The 24,711-nt window shown below is 38.3% G+C and overlaps 1 protein-coding gene across 1 annotated transcript in view; it reads left to right on the top strand.

Moving 5' to 3' along the window:
- The window catches only part of cacna2d1a (calcium channel, voltage-dependent, alpha 2/delta subunit 1a), a 98,262-nt gene extending 77,248 nt beyond the window's left edge, over nucleotides 1-21,014 (top strand). The window contains exons 25-38 of the mRNA XM_062443410.1: nucleotides 289-373; nucleotides 616-678; nucleotides 2,342-2,451; nucleotides 2,536-2,607; nucleotides 3,001-3,068; nucleotides 3,160-3,198; nucleotides 3,293-3,364; nucleotides 5,401-5,553; nucleotides 6,736-6,788; nucleotides 7,226-7,281; nucleotides 14,475-14,601; nucleotides 15,381-15,493; nucleotides 16,184-16,266; nucleotides 20,440-21,014. Coding sequence (XP_062299394.1) covers nucleotides 289-373; nucleotides 616-678; nucleotides 2,342-2,451; nucleotides 2,536-2,607; nucleotides 3,001-3,068; nucleotides 3,160-3,198; nucleotides 3,293-3,364; nucleotides 5,401-5,553; nucleotides 6,736-6,788; nucleotides 7,226-7,281; nucleotides 14,475-14,601; nucleotides 15,381-15,493; nucleotides 16,184-16,266; nucleotides 20,440-20,562 — 1,217 coding nt within the window. The 3' untranslated portion in view covers nucleotides 20,563-21,014. The remainder of the gene's footprint in view (nucleotides 1-288; nucleotides 374-615; nucleotides 679-2,341; nucleotides 2,452-2,535; nucleotides 2,608-3,000; nucleotides 3,069-3,159; nucleotides 3,199-3,292; nucleotides 3,365-5,400; nucleotides 5,554-6,735; nucleotides 6,789-7,225; nucleotides 7,282-14,474; nucleotides 14,602-15,380; nucleotides 15,494-16,183; nucleotides 16,267-20,439) is intronic.
- Nucleotides 21,015-24,711: the final 3,697 nt, after the last annotated feature.

Here is a 24,711-nt window from a genome sequence, read left to right as displayed (position 1 = left end):
TGCTTTGGATAAATGATAGAGTACAGACAGTCTATTAGCCATTTAAAATGTTCCCACCTCTTCCCTGTTTTGTTTGTCTTTCTGGACTTTTTGTGGCTTTTCGTTCTTCTCTCTTTTTCTCACATTATTACTCATTCTCTCTTGACTATTGATGCTGCTCATACATTTATTCTACATATTCCTGAAGATACCCGTTACTCAGACCAGAAGGTCTGAAACAACAAAAATAGCAAAGATGAAAACACATTTAAAAACTCAAAGTTGAAGTGATGATGTTTTGCTGTTTAGGTAATGTGGAGCTGGTGAATCGATTGCTCTTGGATGCAGGCATCACCTCAGATCTGATCAAGATTTGGAAAGAAAATGATATGCAGTAAGTGAAGCATCAAAATGTTTCTCACAATACCATCAATATTTTCATCATTCAGCATAACAAACTGAAATGTGGCATCAATTATTTGTTTCTTTGTATCTGGTAATGAATGTCCATGTGGAAAAACTGAATACAGATGGCTCAAGTATTTCAGAATCACCAGTAAATGTCATGCAGACATAAAGCACATTCCAGATTTTTGTAACTGTATGTTTTATAGCTTTATCTTCTCTGCTTGTCAGGCATGGTGTCTTGGCCAGATTTGTTGCCACCGATGGAGGGATTACACGGGTCTACCCCAAAAGGTACTTTTCAAGCTCATGAGGGAGGGGGGGTTGATTTAGAGGCATGAGAAGAAGTTGATAATATGTTCAGGATTATCTGATAAAGAATAATGATGTGGTCTACTAAGAAAGCTGAAGCTTACCAATGAAGTACTTTACAGTTTATAAGTAATGGCATAAGATCAGATAGATTGTCTGGGTCATAATGGTAGCAGGCTAAGAAAAGCAGGCCCCTATCGTTATACCCCTAGCTACTTCTTCCAGTTCCTCCTGGGGGATCCCAAGGTTTTCCCAGACCAGATGGGATATATAATCCCTCCAGTGTGTTTTTTGCCTGCCCTGGGGTCTCGTCATTTGGACATGCCTTACATATTTCCACAGGAAGGCATGCGGGGGACATCCTAATCAGACGCCCAAACCACCTTCATTGATTTATTTAAATGTGCAGAGGAATGGCTCCACTCCAAGCTCTTTTTGAATGTCCTAAGTCTTCACCATGTGCCTAAGTATGCGCCCCATGAGCCTAGGCAACAAGTTAAGAGAACTGAGCATCTCCATCATCTTAGGAGACAGTAGGAATGTAAATATGGGCATCATCTGCATAAATAGCATTATATTGTTACGGGATATCGCAAAGCAGAAGTGGCTTATACAGGGAAAGCGCAGTAGATCCAAAACACATCCTCGAGATACCACATAGGAGAGAGATATCAGTCACAGATACTGTTGTTGTCATGGTGTGTTCTGAACCACTATAATATGTAATTACTGATACCAATGTCATTTCAAGATGAAGGCGACACGCATATCAATCAGGACTGATATTAATGGGGAGTCACAATCAGTAGGTTGTTAACTACCTTGACAGTGTCAGTGGAATGAAAAGACCTTATGGTCAATAGTAGGGGCTCTAACATTTTATTAGTATTGAGATATACACTTACAGGTCACTTAATTAGGTATACCTATGCAATGTAATGCAATCCAAAACAACAGCTCAGCCATAACTTCTACCTTTACGAACCTTATTCATTTTCAAATTGTGTTGACATTGTCAGAAAGGTGATAATTCTGTTTTATGTTTATTATTGGGCTCATAGAGGGTAGTGGTGCACTGGGTTGCATTATATTGAACACTTTCCTAATATTTTGTCCATTCCATTAACATACATGAGGGGGGCAAAATAAATATGTGTACTGGAGTACATTATATTAATATAATTCACTCCAGTACACCTTCACCACCTACTACGACCTCAATAATAAACATAAAGTAGAATTATCACCTTTCTGACAGTGTCAACAAAAACTGAAAATGTGAAAGCTTCGTAAAAGTAGAATTTATGGCAGAGCTGTGGTATTGGATTGCATTAGATTGCACAGGTGTTCCTAATAAAGTGGCTGGTGAGTGTATAATAAGTTGGTTTACAACAAGTCTTTCAAGTATCATAGGGGGGAAAAAAGAAATTTTGATAAAGTGTTCTATGGTGTGTTGTGGCCTCTAGAGGAGAGGTATCATAATGGCATCATTTGTGTGTGTGTGTGTGTGTGTGTGTGTGTGTGTGTGTGTGTGTGTGTGTGTGTGTGTGTGTGTGTGTGTGTGTGTGTGTGTGTGTGTGTGTGTGTGTGTGTGTGTGTGTGTGTGTGTGTGTGTGTGTGTGTTTGATATAAATGTTTTTGACAGTGCTGGCCAGTACTGGAAAGAAGAAGCAGAGACTTATGAGTCAAGTTTCTACAAGCGAAGTTTGGATAATAATCTGTACATCTTCACTCCAACACCATACCGCTATAACAGTGAGTGAACACAAATGTGTGTTTTGCTGTGTCTAAACGTGCATGATGTACTTATTTAGAGTGTTTCTTTTATCCTTCTTGCAGTGACTGAAGACTCCATCCTAGTGAGCAGAGCAGTAAACCTTAAAATTGATGATATCATACTCAAACCAGCTGGTAAGCTTGTATTTACACAAATGTACACATTTATAGTCCTCATTTCTCAAGTTGCTTCTCTCACTTTGCCACCAACACATAAACATACTCACACTTAGAGCTATGTGTCTTATTTACACACCTACCTGTAGCCTTAACCCCATTCATGCCTGTATTTCCTTTGACACATGCACTCATACACAGGCACTTATTTACAGACAACTACTCCTCGTTTGTCTATTTCTCCCTCTTCCTTTGACATATACACACAAACACACACTCACAAACCACACATCAAGTTGTCGAGGTTCCTGTGATCCTTCGCCAAGTTTGCATTTTGTAAGTTCAGAGAGTAAAGTTGACACAGAGGTCCAACATGATCTAGGATGTCTGGCTCTTTGTGTTTGATCCCAGTGGTCGGCGTGACATTGGACATCAGTTCCTGGATGGCGAGCTTCATCAACACCACCCAAAGAATGAATGTGAGTAGATTCTATCTGCATGACAGATATGTACAAGGACACACTTGATCCAAACTTTTTATCACTCTTAAGTGCTCTACTGTATTTTCAGTGCAATGATGAGATCTGTGGCTGTCAGCGAAATGATGCAGTAAGAGATTTGATTCCATATTTTTTAAGTATTGAAATACTATTTGTGAATCGGGACGATCCCATGTGGTTTAATCATCTCTGTATGATTCCAGTACGTAGACTGTGTCATTCTGGATGACGGGGGCTTCCTGGTGATGTCCAACAGAGATGAATATATTGATCAGGTGGGCCTCTACATTTCACTGTCACTAGTAAAACTATAAAACAAGGCAGGTGATTTAGGTGATATAGAATAAGTTGTGATTCTGGATCATAAGAAAAATAAATAAATGTGATATACAGTATATGTTTAACATACAATTTATTTTCATTGTATAATGATGATATTATGTTTGGTTGTCTAGAAGAAAAGAGCAAATGTGTCAAACTTTTTGTTACTATATCTTGATTTTGTGGATTAATTTAACAACATATTTAATTTAACAACTAATTTAACAGAGCTGCCACTAACTTTTTTAAATTACAAATCTTTTATATATTAATTATATATTATAAACTTTCAATTATCCACTCAATAGTTTGCTATTAGAATACTTGCTTAATCATTTTCTATTTATCAATTTATCTTTTTAGCGGACCAATAATTTCAGCTATAACATTTTATGGTGCTCATTCATATTATATGACAAATTTGAGATCAGTTTTCTCGGTCTTTCTATCTGTAAAAACATTTAAAAAATCCTAACTCACTCACTAGTAGAAAAGGGTCAAAGTCAAGGACAGTCATTGTCAGCAGACAGACAAAAGATCAGAGGTTTCGTACTATTTAGGATAATAGACCAAGATTTTCCAAGTCTGTTATGAAACTTTTCTAAATCCTCATTTGTCCTTACAAACACAAATAAACAAAAAAACTAAGCCCACACAATTGTACAAATCTTTTCCTACAAATAACAGATATACACACATATCCAGTTAGTACACTCATTTTTTCCCGCTCCCCATTGCTAAATGCTAAGAGCAGGCCCCTGCTGTCATCTGAGTAAATGTTTTTTCATGCGGCCTCAACTCCTTCGTAATCAGTGCTGGGTGTGCGCTGGATAAATCAGTCGCTCTCTGAAGTTTGGCAGCAGCACTAAAACCCAGGGACCTGAGGCCTTGTTTGGAGAAGGCTGTGTGCCCTCAATCATATTTTCTACAGGAGCAAAGTTTCTCTCTCTCTCTAAGCTTCTCGCTTACCCCCCCTCTTTATGTCTTTCTCTCTCCAGCTCATTCCTTTTCTTTCTCTGAAACCCTCAGGGAGTCTGCAGCCTACAGGGCTGTGACTGTTAATTCATTATTTGTGTTATTGCATGAGGAAAGGAGAGAAGGCTCCCTTCACCTTATAGATTGGAAGATTTATATATCCTTTGGCTGTTACAATAAAGAGGAATGGATACGTGGAAGACGGCTTGTTAGCTGTGACCTTACAAAGTGGAAGGAAAGGGATAGTTTGCATTTCCTCATGCACGTAAACATGCACGCATACATACACCCACATCTTTCGGCACACAGAAATAGATGAGTATTGCTTACTTTACATACTCCCCCATGGTTACACAAGTACAGTACTTAAATATGCCCATGCACGCAGTCATGTCACACCTCTGAGATGCCGAGACAAACTGCTTCCTCTGAGTAGAAATTTATGGCTCCCTGGTGGACTGTGTTAATCAGATTATACTGAAGTCCATCATCCTGGTTTGTGAGTGATTTACTGTGTGTACGTATGTGTCTTTAAATTCATTGTGAGCTTGTATTCTGTATTTTAGACCTTTTCCCTGCATGCATGCACACTTTTTACATCTTTTGAGTAGGTTTAACTATCTTAGTTTAAAAGCACAAAAGTGTTTGACCACTCTGTGAATGACACTGCTAGTAAGTGTTTTTACAGATGGAAACTAAAGGTTGTTTTGGCCATCATTGCAATCATTTCTTAAAACTCATTTATAGATTTTTTTCCCACATATAGTTAACACTGGATTAGGAAAGATCTCATCTCAGCAACAACCCTGAAAGCCCCAGTTTCAAAGTATTAATTAATTTGTGGTACTTTTATTGTCTATTTTTATTTAGCAGTGAGCACCATAAAAAACATATAATAAAAAAGTAAGGGGCCCTAATCTTCAGGTCTTCTTTTTAATGTATGTTCTGAATTTGATGTTTGCCTAATCCATGCCACAAAAGAAAAGTTTCTTCAATTATTTCTCTTTATCATTAGATTGGGAAATTCTTCGGTGTTATTGACCCCATCCTGATGGTAAACCTGGTCAACGCTTCGCTTTTCACCTTTAAGAAGACCTTTGACTACCAGTCACTCTGTGAAACCAAGAGAGAGAGCAAGGCGGCTGCAGGCCTGCGATCCGTCTACGTGGTGAGTTACATAAGCCAGAGACCATACACACACACAATCTACCACACACACACACACACAGCCACCTAGATGTGCACACCCACACTTACATGTTCACACATTTTGATATCCATACATACAAATTTACTCATTTCCCTCTGTAATGGCATGTACACAAGCAGCCATTTGTACTCATACCTGCTTGTGCACATACTTCCAAAATGGTCACACACACACACACACACACACACACACACACACACACAAAGACACACACACACACACACACGCGTGTACACACACGTACAAGCACAAACCATCCCTCACTAGAGAGCCATAAATCTGGATAGAGAAGGGAAGTAGAGGGTATGGTGAAAGCGTTAGAGTGGGAGTTGCAGTAACAGTAACAGGATTAGGTGGTCTAGCATGCTTGGCTAACACACCAAGTGATGTAGAAAGAGGCACTGTTTTTCATCACTTACAGAACTTACAACTAACAATGTAATGATTCAAACTGTCTTCAAACGTTACACGGTTACTGATGAATTTCTCTTAGATGCTGAAAAGTGTGTCAAGGTACCAGAAATAAGCTGATATCTACAAAAGAGATGAAAGTATTCATAGGTAGACTATTTACAGATACAAAAATGACCCTCACTAGTTGACAACTGAACGCCATGTAATTTCCTGACGTGGATCACAAATGTGTACAACACGCCTGAGCGACCAAGGTGAAATGAAAGATGCAGATATATCTTCTGATCAAAGTAGCCGTCAACAGCCAGTGATGCCTCTTAACACGGTCAGTTAAGACTCCTTGATGACTCAACAACTGAAGAGAAAGGACACGGCACTGATTCACCAAAACAAGAACCTCGCATGCTAACCATAATCAAAGCAACATGTTGGGCCTTTTATTCAAACCGTGTGCTACTTTGTTTTTTTCATTGGCTCTTTGTTTACATATTTATGCTAGCATCTGTTGTGGAGGACTGTGTTCTAATTTCCTCTGAGGGGGAAGAAAATAAAATCTCTGGCTGGACCTTTTGGTCTTTGTGTCTGGCAAATGTGGACAGTTTGCAGCCACTGTAAACACACGCAGGATGTTCAGAGTGGCTTGGCCAGCTAAAAATGATTTGTTGGATTATGTACTCAATTTAGACTTTTCCTAATACTAATCCTCATTTTGTTTGTCCCTCTCAGCCTACAATTGCAGATATTTTGAATGTAGGATGGTGGGCAACAGCTGCAGCCTGGTGAGTCCTTATTTCTAAAAGTACATGGCTGTCATTAGTGTTAATGTTTTTCAGAGAGATCTTAGAAACCGCATTGAAAGTTCTTCAAACAGATCCTAATGGAAAGCAAGCAAGGATTTGTTCTTCTGAAATGGACATATAGCATCTGTTTAATAGCTGAATTGTTCCCAAGACAGTTAACATTCCACAAAATCTTCCCTTGATTTATGTTCACTGTCTTGATGTCATTAACAGGTTGTTTTACAGTATGCACATTAAAAATGTATTTTGATGTTTTAGATATATGGTAATCAATTGAATCAATCATTTTAATGATTGCCATTTGGCCTCATTATGTATTTTAATGCTGCATTGGCATTTATACAGATGATTTATTGTAGCTTATGTTCCACTGAATCCAGACATCTTTCATCCTTGGGACTTGTCTTTGCTCTTAGGTCGATACTGCAACAGTTACTGGTCAGCATCACATTCCCGAATGTCCTGGATGCAGGTGAGTTCCCATCATAAGACTAGGAGTTCCATTCTTAGCCAACCAGATACATTTAACACAGAGAGAAGAACAGGTGTTTTGAGGTTTTTATAAGGGTTCTTGCAGTACTGACCTAGATGACCTAACTAAAATGGCCTCATGTTGGAAATGAAATGATAATGAATGTTAATTTTAAGTTACTTTGACAAGGTCTTAAAAGCTATTGAACATACTATTTTTAAACTGTGTTTATTTATCTTTAAATTCTGGTGCAATACTTATGATCCACCAAGAAAATGTAGAGAGTAACAATATTGTTCATAGGAATGCCCATTTTAGTACCCACTATTTGGGATCTTAGTAAATCAAGCCTGATGTGCGCAATGTGTTGCACATGTGAGCTGGACCATATGAAAGTGCAGTTGTCTTTGTTTGTGGTACACAAATGTCCTATTAAAGTTTACACATCACAAGCAGATCTAAAACAAAGACAAATAACAGGACTATCACTGTTTATGGTTTCACAAATAATACAATGGAGGTGACAGTAGATTTATTTTTCTACAATTTTCCTAGGAACTACCTCATCAGTAAAAAAGTAGTTCCAATGAAAACCCATCCACAATTAGATCTTTGGAGTATTTGGAGTAATCAGTACATTTTTTGGAAAGAGATGTTGCTTTTTTTAAATGTAATGTTTGATTTTCTGTGAGCTCCACCAATCAAGTTTCATTCTCTTCCATTGTATTAGGTTGGTGCAATCTCAGAAACATTTATCAGAAAATAAAAATTGTTGTTGCAGGAGTAAGGGAGCCAGGCTTTGTGTGTTGATCACTTCAATCTTTCTTTGGTTTCATTGCTTGTCCATTGCATATTTTTGCATGTGTAATGGTTAGGGGATTTACGGTATGTGATTTTTAAGCACCATAGAGTCTTAAGAGCCCACAAAAGAGAATTGTAGCATGCTTTTGTTCACATGAATGTACAAATAAGTAGACTGGGGAACTCAAGAGCTTCATATTCTTTTAAAATTAGAGTTTATTTTTATTCTTTTACCAATACAGCTCGGTGCTGCTAATAGCTTCAATATTTCGAAGCTGATGTAGTTTCAATTATATGAAAGTTAATCTAGTCATTGCTAAAGCACCTAGAGAGTGCTAACACAAAAGTCTCCTTTGACAAAAAACAATATCCAGGAGGTCTTGCTTGATATTTGTCCTTAAGTGGTTCAGACACCAATGGAAAAAAGGCACTCATCAGGTGAAATAATATTGTGAATTTGATATGTAAAATATATTATACACATACTATGTATAATAACATTTATAATAATAACTAAAAGCAATAACATTCAAATGAAAAAAACTGAAAAAGATCCATGTCCATGTCCAAAAAGTATGGAACCAACCTCATATGCTATCAATAAATTCAATTAATTTCAGTGAAGAAATGTACATTGCTATACCAATAAGTTTCAATATGTGCTTCTGCCATGAGGCTCAAGTGTAGATACATACATCTCATCTTGACAATTACTTACCCGATCCCCTGCAGAATGGCCAAATATTTAAAGGTCCAGTGTGTAGGATTTAGTGGCATCTAGTGGTGAGGTTGCAGATTGCAACCAACAGAATACCCCTCCCCTCACCATCCGCTTCCAAGTGTGTTGGGGAACCTACTGTATGGTGGCTATGAAATAGTGGTGCAACATAGTGGGCTCTGTGGAAGAGGACCCACTACTTCTATTAATTTAAAGGGCTCATTCTAAGGTAAACAGATCTAATTTGCAGGTGATTATTCATCAATGAAAATGTGCTTTATATTACACTCCATTTCTGTCAATATTTCTGCCAATGGATCCTCCTAAGCACACTGGTCCTTCAAAGCAAGTGCTAGAGTCTATTGCAAATCAAAGTGTGTATGTATAAGGAATGAACAGGCATATCCAAATTTGCTAGAGAAACAGCGAAAATGCTTTCATCTTTCACAACAAAGGCATTCAAGGCAATATATCAAAAAGGAAGTGGTGCAGTTGATGAAATGATTTATTTAATCTCTATTGCCTTATTGGTAAACACATCCATAAATCTATCCATTTTAGAAATACTGGAAAATATCAGCAATTATTTTGTAGTCAAGAAAGTTCATCCCTCCTGCTGTGCTCTAAAAAGAGTTTTCGGCAGCACACTGTCGGCAGCTGTGAAATTCCTTTTAGGCCGTCATAGTACAAGAATTTTAGTCATTGATATACCTTCCATACCAAATAATTTTGTCTCGATGAAGGTTGGAAGGGTCCAGAATAAACGTTTCCTCCTAGAGTCCATGAAATAGGCATGCATAGTTAGGAGCAAAACTGGCACCCATGGCTGTGCTGTGTTTTTGCCTTAATAGTTGTATACAAATATGATGTCAAACTTGATTTTGTTTGACATCAAAATCAAGTTTTATGTCAAACAAAAAATCAAACACTGGCAGAATATTGGAGAGCACAGATGGACCCTTGTGAACTACAAATAAAAACATTTCCATCATTTAGCCATGAAAATCCAGATTTCAATCATGACCTCACAGAAACATGTGAAGTGACCACGACCAAAACTAACTTGAAAAAAAGCTCCCTGAATTTGATTACACTACTTATTGAAGAAGCTAAAAACAAAGGGTGGAATTACAAAATGAAATTGCTACACTCAGAATCAAAGTTGAAGAACTAAATACCAATGAGGAACAAATACCACTTGACATTAGAAGATTTTTAATGTTTTTTTTAAAATTCCAAACTGAAAAACATTTAAGTGAGATCTGGCTGACTATCAAGAGGGCATGGTGTAGCTACTCTTGGTCTCATACACAACCACGTTCCTGGCACAGCAGGGAACAGCATGTTTACTCAGTCTCCTTCAACCTGCCAAGTAGCACTGAGGATGAACACACCAGTGATGGCTCAATGCAGAGATGGGGCATTTTAGAGAGCCCCCTTGCCACCATCAAAACTCCCAAGAAAGTGAAAGACAAGACAGGGGAAGGAGTAGATGCATGGCTCTCACTCAGAACCAACAAGTCATATGAACTACCAGACAGGACAGAACTCTGTGATAAATATATCAGGTATCCCTCTCCCACAACAATGTCTCTCTGTTGTCCTGGGGTCTTAGTTTTGCACCCATGAATTCTGCAAATCATTTTCAAAATAAGGTCAACCAATTTCACACTAAAGTTTCAATTCTAGAGGAGGCTGCACCTGAAAGCCTGGTACCAACAAAATACTCAACCCGCTGTTTTAAGGACTTCACAAAACCTTAATATAAGTGTGTGCTGTGTAAAGATGTTTAGACCCATGTCCATATTTCGTCTTATAAGTAACTTGGCTGACAACTTTTTACCAAGAAAGCTCCTTGTGAAGTTGAATCCCACTTCCAAACCACCAGACGTCCCTCTAGGTTTCATTAGACCAAGCTGGAGCCCTGTGTTGGCTCTCTAATAATGAAGACTGACTGGTAAAAGAGCAGTATGGGTGGTGCTGTGATAATCTGTGGCAGAGTCCAATATGTTCAGGAAACTTGACGTAAATTACCAAATTCAGAATATTACACCACACTTTCATACAATCCTTTAGAATACAATATGTGAATTGAATTGGAGAAGATTCTGAATAAGGCCATTAGGAAAAAGTGGATAACAGAAAAAGAGCGGGACATCCTTGCAAAAAAAAAAGAAGCATCTAAACATCCAGATTGACCCTTCATCAGTGGTATATACTCATCTCTGAACCTGCCTCTCAATACATCGATCATTTCATTAAACCATTTGATTCCTCTTTCCCATCCTACAAGACACCACTCACATCCTTACCAGGACTGATTAGATTAGAAACATTGGTGATGCATTTATGGTCACCATGGATGTTACAACGATGGTCTTGAAACAATACAACACTTTTTACAAATTCAGAAAAGATTTCAATCTACCTAATGAATTCATTCTAATGTTAATAGGGTGGAGACTTAACAACAATGTATTTATGTTCCTGTACAAGGAGGACTTTGATCTAAAACCTGCAGAAATGAGGCTACGGTTTGCAGAGCGTGAATATAAACAAAAGGACTTGGAACCATCATGCTTTAAATGGTATTGTGGTATTTTTCAACCTGGACCCCATTTTCCCATTATTTTTGGTGTAAGCAAACATTTTTGGAATTGGTCCAGTATTGCGCTAGATCACTTCAGCCAATGTAATCCTTTGGGGTAATTGCACCCATCAATGTACGTTCAGTAAAAGTCCATGTTTTTGCCACTGACAGGCTCAGATTGTTATTACAAGTTTCTGAAAACAAAAGTAAACACAGGAACTAGCCATCTGTAGCAGTATTTTGGCTAACTGCATAGGTATCTTTATCCGGTGCAGCTTGCCAGCTAACCAAATCACCCACATATTCATCCACACATGCTAGTTTGTTTACATGTATTGTGCTGACTTTTACCTCAATTAGACTGTAAGAAAGTAAAAAAATCAGTGCAATGACTTATATCCCGTGGATGATTATAAGGATGATCGTAAGTCATTTCATTTTGACCTGCCAACCATATTTATTTGAGAAGGAGTACACAGAGAGGAGATAAAACAAACGAAAGAGGAAAAATGAAGAATGGAGGTTAGAGGCACAAAGGCAACATGACCGTCAGGAAAGTTAACGTACAGTAACGGTTACCTCACATAAATTGCTGTTGTTCCTGCAGTCACTGCTCTTCTCTCCTGACAAGCGAAGCGGAAAATTTTTTCTGCAGAGTGGGACCTGTTGCTGCCAGACTCGGAAAATCTAGAAGTGTCCACGGATGAGAGTAATCCCAGCTGTGTAACTACTTCAAATGGATTTACAGCATTTATCAACAATGTCGTCCTGGAGACAATTTCACCTCCACAAAAATCAACTGGATGAAAAGAGCATGTTGGCTGGACCAAATGTTTCGCTCCACATGATAAGAAAAATGTGACTTCAACACGTAACTGTGTGAGGAATTACAGTATGTAATTCACCCACATATTCATCTGCACACGCAGGTGCTTTTATGAGCCAAACGTTTCACCACGGTTAAACTGTAAAGATACTGTAAAGTTAACCATGATGCTGCCATTGGCGGCTAGTTCCTCTGTGAACTCTTTGTCAGATACATATTATAACAATCTGAGCTTGTCAGTGGCAAAAACTAGTACTTTTAGAGGATGTACTTTGAGGGGTGCAGTTGCCCCCAAAGATTACAGCCTGTTTCATGGCTGCTGGCCGAAGCGCTCTCGCTCAGTCCTGGACTAATTCCAACGTTTTGTCCCCATCAGTCATTTGAAAAATACCAGAATTTCCCTTTAAAGTTAGATTTATGGATACAAAAAGTCTCTTGTGAAAAATCTATCACATAATTCAAATACCTTACCTTTGTGTCAACTTACAGTAAACAGTCTATTCAGATCTGCAGTATCCTCAAATGGAAATGGAATATATTACACATTGATCCCTACTTGCATAAATTGTTCCCTGAGCCTCCTATTTTTGTCTCTAGAAGGGCTCCTACCCTACAACACAAGCTGGTCCACAGCCATCTATCACCAAAGATTTCTTGGTTTCACAAACCTGTGGCCAACTTCCCCTGTGGCTATTGTTGCCATTGCGGCAATATTTCTAAAACGGACAGATTTGTGTGAGTGTTTAACAATGAGATATATAAAATAAATCACTTCGCCAACTGCAGCACTTCCTTTCTGGTATATCGCCTTGAAGGCCCTTGTGGACTTTTCTATGTAGGGAGAAGAAAAAATGAGATTTAAAGACAGACTTGGGGAACATAAAACTGCTATTCACACAAAGAGTCCAATCAAGCGGGACAAGGGAGTCCCTCTTCCTTGAAAGCAGTTGTCCCTGAAGTCATACCTAACCACATAAGAGGTGGCGGTAGACTAAGAAATCTCCAACAAGAAACATTTTGGATTATAACATTAGGGCCACTAAGTCTCCAGGACTGAATATGAAATAGATCTTCTGCTGTTCCTCTAATATCCTTTGGCTTTCTATGTGCTCATATTATCCCCATTAGTTAGAAGCTATTGTGAAAATTTTGATATTTGCTCATTTGAAAATCTAATGCCCAATGACTATGATCATACATATTTATCGTGCTTTTATACCTCACTCACTTACATAATTTGACAAACATTTGAATGTGCTAGTTCATCCCTTATACATGCCAACTTTGATTTGCCATAGATTCTAGCATTTGCTCAAATTATTGGAAGGGATCTAAAAGTCAAACTAAGACTTGATCATCTAGAATTCATCCTCATGGAATTTACTTTTTTGGTTCAAAAAGACTTACTGTAACTTGTTGTCTTTTTATTTCTTCATTGAAATTAATTGAATTTATTGATAGTATGTGAAGATTGTTTCATAGATTTGGGGGCATGGACATATGTCTTTCCATGTTTTAAATAGTATTGCCTGTAAGTATTTCTTGTGTATTTTCTGGATTTAAAACATTTCCACTTAATGTAAATCTCTTATTGTTTTTATGCGTCATTTTAGATTCACGTTTCTTTGGCATGTATGGATCCCATGCCATTCTTTAAGCAAGAATTATCTTCTTGGTTTATCTCTTGGTTATGGACAAGGCCTTACGTGTTGGGTGGAATGCCACTCATGGCAATAATTCATATTGATTATGTGTCTGTCAGACCCGGATAAAGACTTCAAATGGGTTGATCTGCTTGGTATATGCTTGAAGAATAAGTTCACAGTACTATTTCAACTGAAGATGGAGTGCTTTAGTTTTTTTCATGGCTCTCTGCACCACATAGGACAAATATCAATCAAGACTTCCTTGATCTTGGTTTTTGTACTTTCACCTGTCTCATTAAAAAGCACCTGTTGTATGAGCCATCAAAACCATGCAGCGCCTCCTTCAATTATACACAGTATCTTTTGACAATGTGACACCTTGTGAAAAACTTTTTGGCATTTTGCATTTGTTTGAAAGAAACATTGTCTTGTGAGAGGTAGATGACATGCAACAAAGATCCTTGGCCTGAAAAGAAGCAGGGACATTGCTGTTATACAGTGTTGTATGCATCGTAGCCACTAGGCCATTGGATGCCTCCAACAATGTTAATTAAACTTGATCCTGCAATGAATTATTAATCTTCTTGAATGTGCTTTTGTGTGCTTTCACAGCTGAAATGGATGAGGAACTGTCAGATGCCATGCGTAAAGAGGTCTGCATCACACAGCAAACTCAATACTACTTTGAGACCAGCCAGTTGTCTTTCAGAGGCACAGTTGACTGTGAAAACTGCTCCAGGTAAAATAATCCACAAGAAGGCTACACACTAGACTCTTACATACACAGTAACAGATTATAGTTATGGTCCAAATGCCTTCAAAGAGCTGCTGCGATGCATTTGCATCATTGAGACACAAATGAAGTCCCCAGAGGTGGCACTAAGAGAGAGGGCTGTAAAAATTCACATGCCATGAAGGTGAAGTCAAGTCACTTGAGTGGACCACCGTCCTGGCATGTTCGTGTGTGTGACTGCACACACGTGTGCGTGCGTACGCCGTTTTAAGGTCCCCTCGTGCCGGCTAATGGAGTGCCTGCCCGCATGCCATGCGGCGTTCCTGCACATTAGCTGCACACACGTTTCATTTTACGACCACCATAAAAAAGCAGAGAAAATCATTTGTGCACCAGCGACATGTGGATTTCAGTAAAGGTCTTGGAGGACAGTGGGGTGGCACAGCAGGTTTGTGTCCCACTGGGAATGAAAGCAGTTAAGAAACTTCACTGTGAAGCAATCCACAGTGTGCTTTTTATTGTGTTTGGAGTTAAGAGTTTTATAAAAGATTAAAAGTTACTGGAGTGTTGCTTCGTCATGTATGTGGAATAATTAGTGTCTACTTTAACAGCTCCAGCTACTTTAGCAGAGAGACTAGAGCAATCTTCTTTTCATTGCTTTCTGTTTAAATATTCAACTTCCTGCATCTCCTGTGTTCAATGAAATTTTATCTCCATCTTTCCTGGACTCAAGCCCAGGTGTCAACAACTGCTCTGGTGTCTTTTGTCTGTCTGCTCCTCTCCAGGCTCTACCATGCTGAAAAGCTGCCCAAGACGAACCTGGTCTTTATTATTGCTGATGCAAAACTCACCTGCTCATCCTGTGACACCAAGGAATTAACACAGGATGAAAAGCCGTGTATCCTTTTACAGCTATCATCTTGCAGAGAATGTGTACATTAAACTGAGTGCACACATGTTTTAAAAGTTTGTGTTTATGACTATATAATCAAGCATAGGGGCTACAAAGCTAAAGGGTTCATGACATAAATATGGACTTTTGACTTGAATGCAAACAGAAAACAACTGTCCTCAAGCTTCTGTAGAAATATTGTTTTCAATTATTTATAACTCTCAATATTTTCCTCATTAACATCTCCTAATTCCCACAGCCGTTCTAATGATTAAACATTTCTATGGATATTCACATTTAAAATTTGGCTCAGAGTTGAGCTGTTTCTGCATTGGGACTCTCCCTGTATCTGTATGGCAGATGGTAGTGTGGGAGAAATCTGCTCAAGACCTTACAAACAAATCTATGATGTTCTCTCAAACACACAGGGCTGTGGTCAATTATACATTAAGCCTCTTGGAAAACACAGTGCTTGAAAATGAGTGCCACATGATTGAGGTATTGAGCAATGTGCTCAAAATCCAGAAAGAGGCATCTTGCTCAAAGTCTTCACAGTCTTTCCACAATTATACCCGACATGCTAAATTTGTACATATACACAATAATATGATTTTTCACTTAAATAATATTCCACATTGTAATCTATTACTAATTCTAACAGGAAACTATGTCATATTCCTGACTTTACTCACCCAGCTGACGGTCCTGATCCATGTGAAGGGGCTCATAATCCTCGGTACAGGAAAGGGCCTACAGTCTGTTTTGATAACAATGAACACGTAAGTTGCTTACATCAGACCTGCACTGCTTCTGGTTGAGAACATTTTGAACTGCACAAATTTCTTACTAAGGGTGTAGAGTTTCATAGATGGTCATCTCAGGCTACTAAATAGTGACTGTAGCTGCTTTATTAGTCTCATAAGAATTTTAAAAAGATAGCAGAAAATTCAGTCTGAAATTGGAAAAGTCTTTCAAATGAAAGTGTGTGTTTTGAGGCTACTGTTTTTGCTTTTTCTGCTATAATCAGTTGACTCTATTGCCAAGGTAAATATAGGCTTGGTTACAGAGTAGAGGACAGACCTCAAACAGTTTCATACATCCCTTAGAGCACTATTATAAAATAATGATAATCATCTGTAGATCTGAACCTGCCATGTATTGTGTAAACCAAATGTATCACATAACTGACATTATAACAACTCTTATCAATCTAAATTTAATCACATCACATTTTGTGGTGCACAAATGATCTGAATTAAAATAATTAAAGCTGCATTAACTGACTTTATGACTACTCAGGGGCACCACCACTACCCGAAAACACAACACCACGGACAGCGTACCAAACAGTTGCCTACTGTAATTACACATCCATCAGAAAAGCATTAGCACAACAATAGCTTTGATTTGAAGTCATGTATGTGGCCACCTGGTGAATGTAAGTCAAATAATCACGCATCTTTCAGCTCTGTTGTGGTTTCCACCAACTCCTGCGGGAAATATTCAATTCTTTAAGTGGCAATGTTCACTATATTCACCAGCGCTTGCTTTACATTTTCTGTCTGTCATTTGGTGCTGGGCAGGTAGCATACAGTGGGTTTATTACAGCTTGTTTTAGCTGAAAACCACTTCCTGATTCTGCTGGAGAAATGGTTAATGAGCGCTGGTAAAGTTAAGTAAAACAGTAACGTTGTGGGCCATAAAACTATAACAAGGAAAGATGCTAAAACACTCGGTAGAGGTAAGAGGAACTGCAAAGTCGGATGAAAAACCCCTGTCATATGTAATGTAGAAATATTGATGAAAGCATATGTAATTAGAGAAGAAAATATTATATATATGTATTGATGTATGCAAAAGACACACATTTTACATTTATTTTTATCAAAGGCAAATGTGACAATCAAATATTGTAATATAAATTTTAGTTCATCATCACTTTGTTCACTTTAGTTCATATCCAGCCCTCCCCCTAAAATGCCTGTTATTGGCAGCAGTTATTGGAAAACAACTTGATAAGTCTGGACATTGACACCATTAACCATTTTTCCATCACCTGGAAAATAAGAGGTTTCACGACTAACATATTAGGGACCAATAAAAAAATAGAGACGAGCCGGATTTCACTCTGTTTTTAAGAAGAAAAAAAAAGTTAAACTTTTAGCCTCACTGGCCAGAGACCAAAATCCTTAAGCTGCACTTTTGATATGGAAACAATATATCAGTGAAGAAATTCTACCCATGGCACCTTTCCATCACTAATATCTTTACATGGTGCATGTCATATTCTTTTCTGTTTTTTTTTGCAATCCCTCAAAAGCAGTATGTGTACAGATTTCCCACGCAAAGACAAACAGTCGGTTGTAACTCGACTTATGAATAACTAAGCTAAACAAACATTTTTATGCGCATCACAGAATCTCTGCGTGTGAAACCTCTGTGCTTGAATGCCCTGTTTGTTTTCACTCTATAGTCTTTTTCCAGTGTCAATGAAATAACTCTTACTGTATGCTTGCACTGTCTTGCTTACTGACACACACACACACACACACACACACACACACACACACATACACACACACAGTCACTTTTGGGGACATTACATAGGCATACATTCATTTTCTGGAGCCTTACGCTAACCCTAACTATAACAGTTATTTGCCTAACCTTAACCTAACCATAACCTTAACCATTGACCCTAAAATCAGCTTTTTCCCAATTGAGACGGGTCTTTTCTCCCAAAGTAGACAAGCTGTCCCCAATTAAGAGGTCCCCAGTCTGAAATTTGTCCCCCGAAGCAACCCATGACAGACCACACACACACTCACTCACCCATAAACACACAAACACCCACCCACACACTAACTCTTTCTCCCACACTCATTTCTCGCAAGTGAATGCATCTGTCTTGTAATACTGTTTGTCATTGATCAAATTTTCCTGCCATTTTTGCTTTGTAACTTCTTGCTAACTGTATGGACCTTTTGCTGCATGATTCTCTTTCTCTCTGTTTTTCTCCGTTTCCTGCTCTGTGATTGGCTGTTGATGGTTAGGATGAGGCCATGTGCCGAAGGAGCGCAGGCTCCCCATTGGCTTCCTCTCTGCTCATGTTACTGCTGCCACTGTTCATGTGCTGTCTCGGGTCAGTCCCATAACGCTATCTCTTTCTCTCTTTCATTAACGTTATTTCAGTCTTACAGTCTTTGGCTCATACTTGCTCTCTTTCCCCGGACATTTCTATTTCTACTATTGTTTTCTCGCTGATTTTCCTCACCTTGTCCTTCTGTTTTTTTTTTACCATTTCTGCTTTGTTCCACTACTTCATGTCTTTTTCCATTCTTTTCCTCCACTTATTTTTCTAACCTGTCACTCTCTCTTATGTTCTACCACTGTCTGTCTTCACCTTCTCCCAATTTACCTCCCCTTCCCTTTCTGTCTCCCGCCAACATTTTTCTCCGTCTCACCTGACTTTGAACTTCAAGCCATGCTATTTGTATCTTTCCCCATCTATCATTATCCGTCTCAGGCAATAGTCTCCAGTATCTGACTCAACAGACTCTATATGGACGCTGACATGTGATTACAGATGTAGCCAGACTCTAGCTAAAACAGACCATTCACTTCTCATTTGCATCCAGATGTTTATACATCTTTTTTGAATGATTTTCTACATTTTTTCCCTCTCTAAAAACATATCAAGGGAAGACATTATTTCCCTCGTACCTTTCCAGATGCTAAGCATTCAGAAAGTATCAGGACAGTTTTGTTCGCAATAATGACAAAAAATGTTTCAGTGATAGACATTTTGAGGTTTTTGTATTTTATGACCTCTTGTTTGATCCTTGAATTGTTCCAATTGACCATTTGCTAAGCCTCACCTCAGCATCATGCACGTGCCAGCCCTGCTTTTTAATCTAGCATTGAATTTAAGCAGTTTACAAGGGTGGCAGATGTAACCTTCAAAATTCGTAGTAATTTTTGAAACAGTGGTTCCTTGATTTCAGACATGCTTCTAGTTGGTGACTTTGCCAGCTGAAATGACAACTGTCCCTGGCAGATTTTATCAACTGTAGCTAGCTAACAGGTCAAATTAAGCAATCTTTAGCTCCATAATTTGGTTGAAAATCTGGCCTCTCAATGACTTTTTAATATTTCCTGCTTAAGTTGTACTAAAGTTCTGAGAAATTTACAATGTAGTAAAAGTCAAGAGGTTGTGATACGTAATACAACAAGCTAGTGAAGCACTGTAAACGGGACCACATGCGCAGTGGCACCTGCCTTATATCCCGATACCTCTCAAGCATATGCATACATGGACAGCTGCAGACACCAAGGATGCATAGTAGTTCTGTTTATACCGCTTGGAAGATGCATTCCACATTAGTCTCACAATACCAGACAATCAGAGATTTCCCCACCAACGATCAACTGAGTATTTCCAAATGCAAGGTAGTTGCGACAACAGCCACTAACAAATCTACACACCCTATAGTCAAGAACAAACCTCACTGAAAATAATGTGATCCACTCCATTTTCCTCCATTGTGAACAGCATGTCACTGTCCCAATATGAAGGGCTGCCCTGAATACTTTGTATTGGTTCTACAATGCAGGTTTTTTATTGTTTCCAGCCAGTTTTAACAATGAACGCTGGGAGACACATGCATAATAGATGTGCATCTATTGATTGTAGCATAGCGTTGTTTACACGTACACGCTCTGATGAGGACATTAATGTTATACAGACCCTAGCCGACCCTTATTCTTTTTACATGTGCAGAAAACCAAAGCTTGACAGGTTTGCTGTGCCTTGTTATGGATTCTAAACTATGATTGGACAATCACTATTTAAGGAAGGGGTTTAACTAATGGTCAATTGAAGTGTTCATGTTGGGTTTAACAAACAGTAATTTCACTTTTTTTCACTTTCACTTATCCCTGTTCAACACCAGGAGGAGGACCCTGAATGTGGCGGGGCGTCCGGACTGAGTCCCTCACTTTGGTTAATGGTGGCCCTTCAGCTGGTACTGCTCTGGGTTCTGACTGGCTCCAGACATCATGCCGTCCCGTCATGACCTCTGAACAATCACACCCTCTGATCACACCCTCTCTCTCTTTCACCCTCCCTCTGTATCTCCAACATGGCAACCAGCATGCAACGCTGCCACCGAAATCACGAACGCCTGAAGAGAAGCTTATAACAAACAAACAAAAACCCTGTGAGACCTACATCCTGCCAGTTACTTCTTTTGATACTTTCTTTTTCAGGGGTTTCTCAAAATGATTTTACCATGTGCAAAGGTACAAGTGACGAAAAAAATGTGTATCGGAAGATACATATTGTACGGTTTGAACAATAAGAAAGAACCCGACCTGCAACTATCCCTTCATCCCTTCATTGGTCCCCACCAGCTGCGATTAGAGGAGTCCAGAGATTAATTATGATTGGCGACTTCTGAACTTTCTCTGTCTTGATGTCACTGAGGTCGGACTGCCTTATAGTATAAGAGGGATTTAATTCATGATGGGGGGGGGGGGGGACTTTCTGTTTTTTGAAGATGTGATGAGCAGTTTTATTCACTACTGCCAGAAACTCTGCTTGCTCTTTGCAGGCGTATAATTTATTTTGAATTTCAATTTGCAGTGGCTTGTTATTAGGTATTTATTGTTTTGTGGTCAAGAATTCAGCTAAGATTGCAGTAAGAGATGCCAAATTGTTCCACCACAAACTCTTGCCCTTAATTTGCCTCTATTGGGTTGCTGATAATAATGTTGTCTCAGTCTGATTTTTAGATATCACTTCCCAGAACGTTTTCACAGTGTCTCTGAGGGTTTGCGAGATGCATTATTTTTACTTTCATGTAGATACTGTATTTGCAGTGTGGAAACCATAATCATTGTCATGTTTATGCACAGAAACCAACTCTTCAACTGCCACAGAGCGCCTGCTTCTGAGTGTAAGGATTTCAGCTTTGTAGCTGGTCATCCAACCATTACGAGTGGTAAATGTATCTGGTTTTTCTGCCTTGGTGTTGGATTGCTTCAATTTAAATTGTGTTGCCATAGCACGCATTGATCAATCAGGATGAGCCTGGCTGATGTCTTATGTGTGCTCAGTGCACAAAATGTCTAGTGCCATGTGGACTGCTTGACTCTGATGAACCCTTATTTATTGGTTATTTGAAAGAAGCGTCAGGACAGCATGCTACTGTTTGTTTTATTGCGACCACTAAAGAAAATGAACGGGGTACATGAAAATTTATATCTGACATTTTGGTCAACAAAAAGGGGGAAATGGTACATCTGTATTCACTGCTGTCACTTTTTAAATTAAACTATTATTAAATTTGCACTGTGATTCAAAGTGCAAACATTTAACCACCAGTTCATCTGTTACTTCTGTTTATAGCTTGATCTCCTGAATGAAGATCAACCTCTATCTGTTTGTGTAGTAGTGCGGTTTCCCCTCGCAGTTCATTATACAGTGTGCTGTTGCACCGGGCAGAAATCACTATAAAACTGCAGTCAGTCAGTGCTTATGATCCTCTCTACTGCTGTATTTCATTTTCTCCAATATAAGTTAATCTTGTTTTATTTGGTGTGCCTTCTTTTGCATTTCTTACATACCTGACTTGTGCGTAAAAAATTGCAGATTATGACCTGTAGATGGTTATATTCAAATAGTGTCGTCTTGAGTGCAGTATGTTCAGATTTATATTTTTTAAAATGCACTAATCAGCCAAACAACTGCTGCAGTACAGAAGAGGATTTTCCACATGTGAAAAATGTATTAGAATTCTGAGTTTAAATTCTGACTTATTCCTCATAATTCTGACTTTTGTCTCATAATTCTGACTTTATTCTCAGAACTGAGATACATTTTTCACATGTGACCCTAATTTCTTCTGTACTTCAGAGTAGAAGAAATCTGCCAAAACAATAAAAAAAACACATTTCACAGGACCAAAAACTGGCCACATGAAGCAGCTAAATTTCATTGCAGAAGTAATCCCATCAGTGAAGATGAAAGTGAAATAAATATTTTATTGCTCTCTAGATGAAAATATAAATCCATCCTGTATGTGCCAAATGCACAATGTGGAAAGTTACATGTTTTTTTTTGCCAGTAATTTATGAATTCACACAATATTGGAGTTAATGGCACGACAGTAAATGCCAGTAAATCAGAAGAAGAAGGCAGAAAACATGCCCATGATTTTTCAAAAACAAACTTTAAATCCTTCCCATAAGAATTTCTGTTTTACTTAAACCAGTTGCACTTAAAGATTTTTTTGGCATCGCTGTCTTGAAGTGATACCGTTCATAATTAAGGTGTCTGTTGCTTTAAGGTAAGAATGGACAATCACAGATTTTAATGATTTATCTATGTTATGTGTGATGCATTATTAGTTCAGTGAGAAGGAGGAGACCTGTTAGAACCGTAACCATTATACGACTGTATAGTGATATTAGATATACTCTTTTTATGAGTTCATATTCTATGAACAATTACACCATGTTTAAAGGAAACTACTAAACGGTATGAGCCGCATTACTGCTGTAACATTTGTCTCTCACCTGCTTGTGACTTTTTCACCATTACATCATTTGGTTTTTTTGTTAGCTATTCCTCCAGGTGTAATCAAGGAATCCTGCTATTTTTTCAGTAATATTTTGTAGCAAAATTCCACCATCATCGCTAAACAATCATCATCGTCAGTAACTTTTCAAGTTGTCTGAGGTGCAATTTTTATTCTCAATGTTTTCCTCTATCTTTAACTATAATCTTCCAACTAAAACAATGTGGTGAAACTAACAATGGTATTTACGCTCCTCATTTACTAACTATCAAGAATATCAAGTGCCATATAGGACTCTCTTATTCTCTCATGGAGAAACCTATTATCGTAATATAACATTTATGCAATGTTACCAAGGAAAGATGTAATTTTCATAAACTGTTTTCCCTGCATGATAGTGGCTGACAATTTGGTTAAAAAAAACAAAAAACAAAACATATCCAGTGTGCTCCTGCTTTAGTGTTTATTGTTGGGAAGCATAATATTCTGGGTGTCTGGCATTTTGTTCATGATATGATACGGTATGATCAGCTATAACTGCCTTTCTCTTGGGGAGACAGCATTTGGCTCCACCCTGGTCTGAGACAACCAGGGAAAGGGAACCTGATTGGCCAGCGTGATTTTGCACGACTCAACCTGTCTGATTAGTTGAATAGTGTATAACTCACTTTTCTTTAAGGGTCATACCAGTGATTTTGCATGTTTTAGCCAATTTAAGAAAAAATATGGGTACTTTACATGACAGCTGACTACTTCTGCAAACCACTCACCAGATTGTACCTTCCAGGCCACAGTCTCTGTTCATTTTTGTGCAGTTTGAACATGAAATGGCCAATTCTTGAAGGTTTCTTGAGTTGTGTGATTCATCACAGTGAACCTGAAGTGAGCCTTTTTTATGTTTGTCATAAGTAAGTTTGTGTCCAGACTTTTTAGATTAATCAGTGCTTGGACTGCATTCCCAAGTAACAGTAATGGAATTTTGAAAATAACGAACTGAAACTTTGATATTCACTTTGATGGATTACACAACCTTAACCTACATTGAAGTATTTACGAAGATGCTGAAAGGCTCCATAGAGCTGTGGAAAAAGCAGAGTTGGGGGATAATTCTCTGTAGGTGCATCACTATACAAGTGACTCCTTTTGCATAGTCACACATACTCATTTGATTGTGTTATTATACACATTTTAATTATAGCAGCTTTAATGTACACTTTAAAGCATCACAAAAGTTTGAAGAGTCTGATAAGTATTTTTTGTACTAAACAAACAAAACTTGAAAAAATCTGAAAATTGGAGAATAGTTAGCAGTAATGGGCTGTAATATGTTCATGAATGTTTAGAAGGACCTAAAACTTAAACCTAAAACAGAAATACTGGTATGGTCCTTTAAGTCACTTTGGGCGGAGAAGTACATTGTGCAGATATGACATGTGTGAAAATACACCCCACCTAAAATGCTCCAACTGGATCCTTTGAGAAATGCACAGAAAACATTAGAGAATGAACATGAGCTCCATAGTCGTCCAGATGTTCCATTCTAATCTTAAGTGCTAAAATCAGATGCTGTCACCTCAGGAATAATATTATACTCTCGATGTGATATGAAGTGTTTTTGATTCTGTTGGTGCTCTCTGTATGGAT

The sequence above is a fragment of the Scomber scombrus genome, chromosome 22, assembly GCF_963691925.1.
Source record: "Scomber scombrus chromosome 22, fScoSco1.1, whole genome shotgun sequence".
Taxonomy (NCBI): Eukaryota; Metazoa; Chordata; class Actinopteri; order Scombriformes; family Scombridae; genus Scomber; species Scomber scombrus.
The sequence above is the reverse complement of the archived record's forward strand: the minus strand, read 5'-3'. Positions and strand labels throughout refer to the sequence as shown.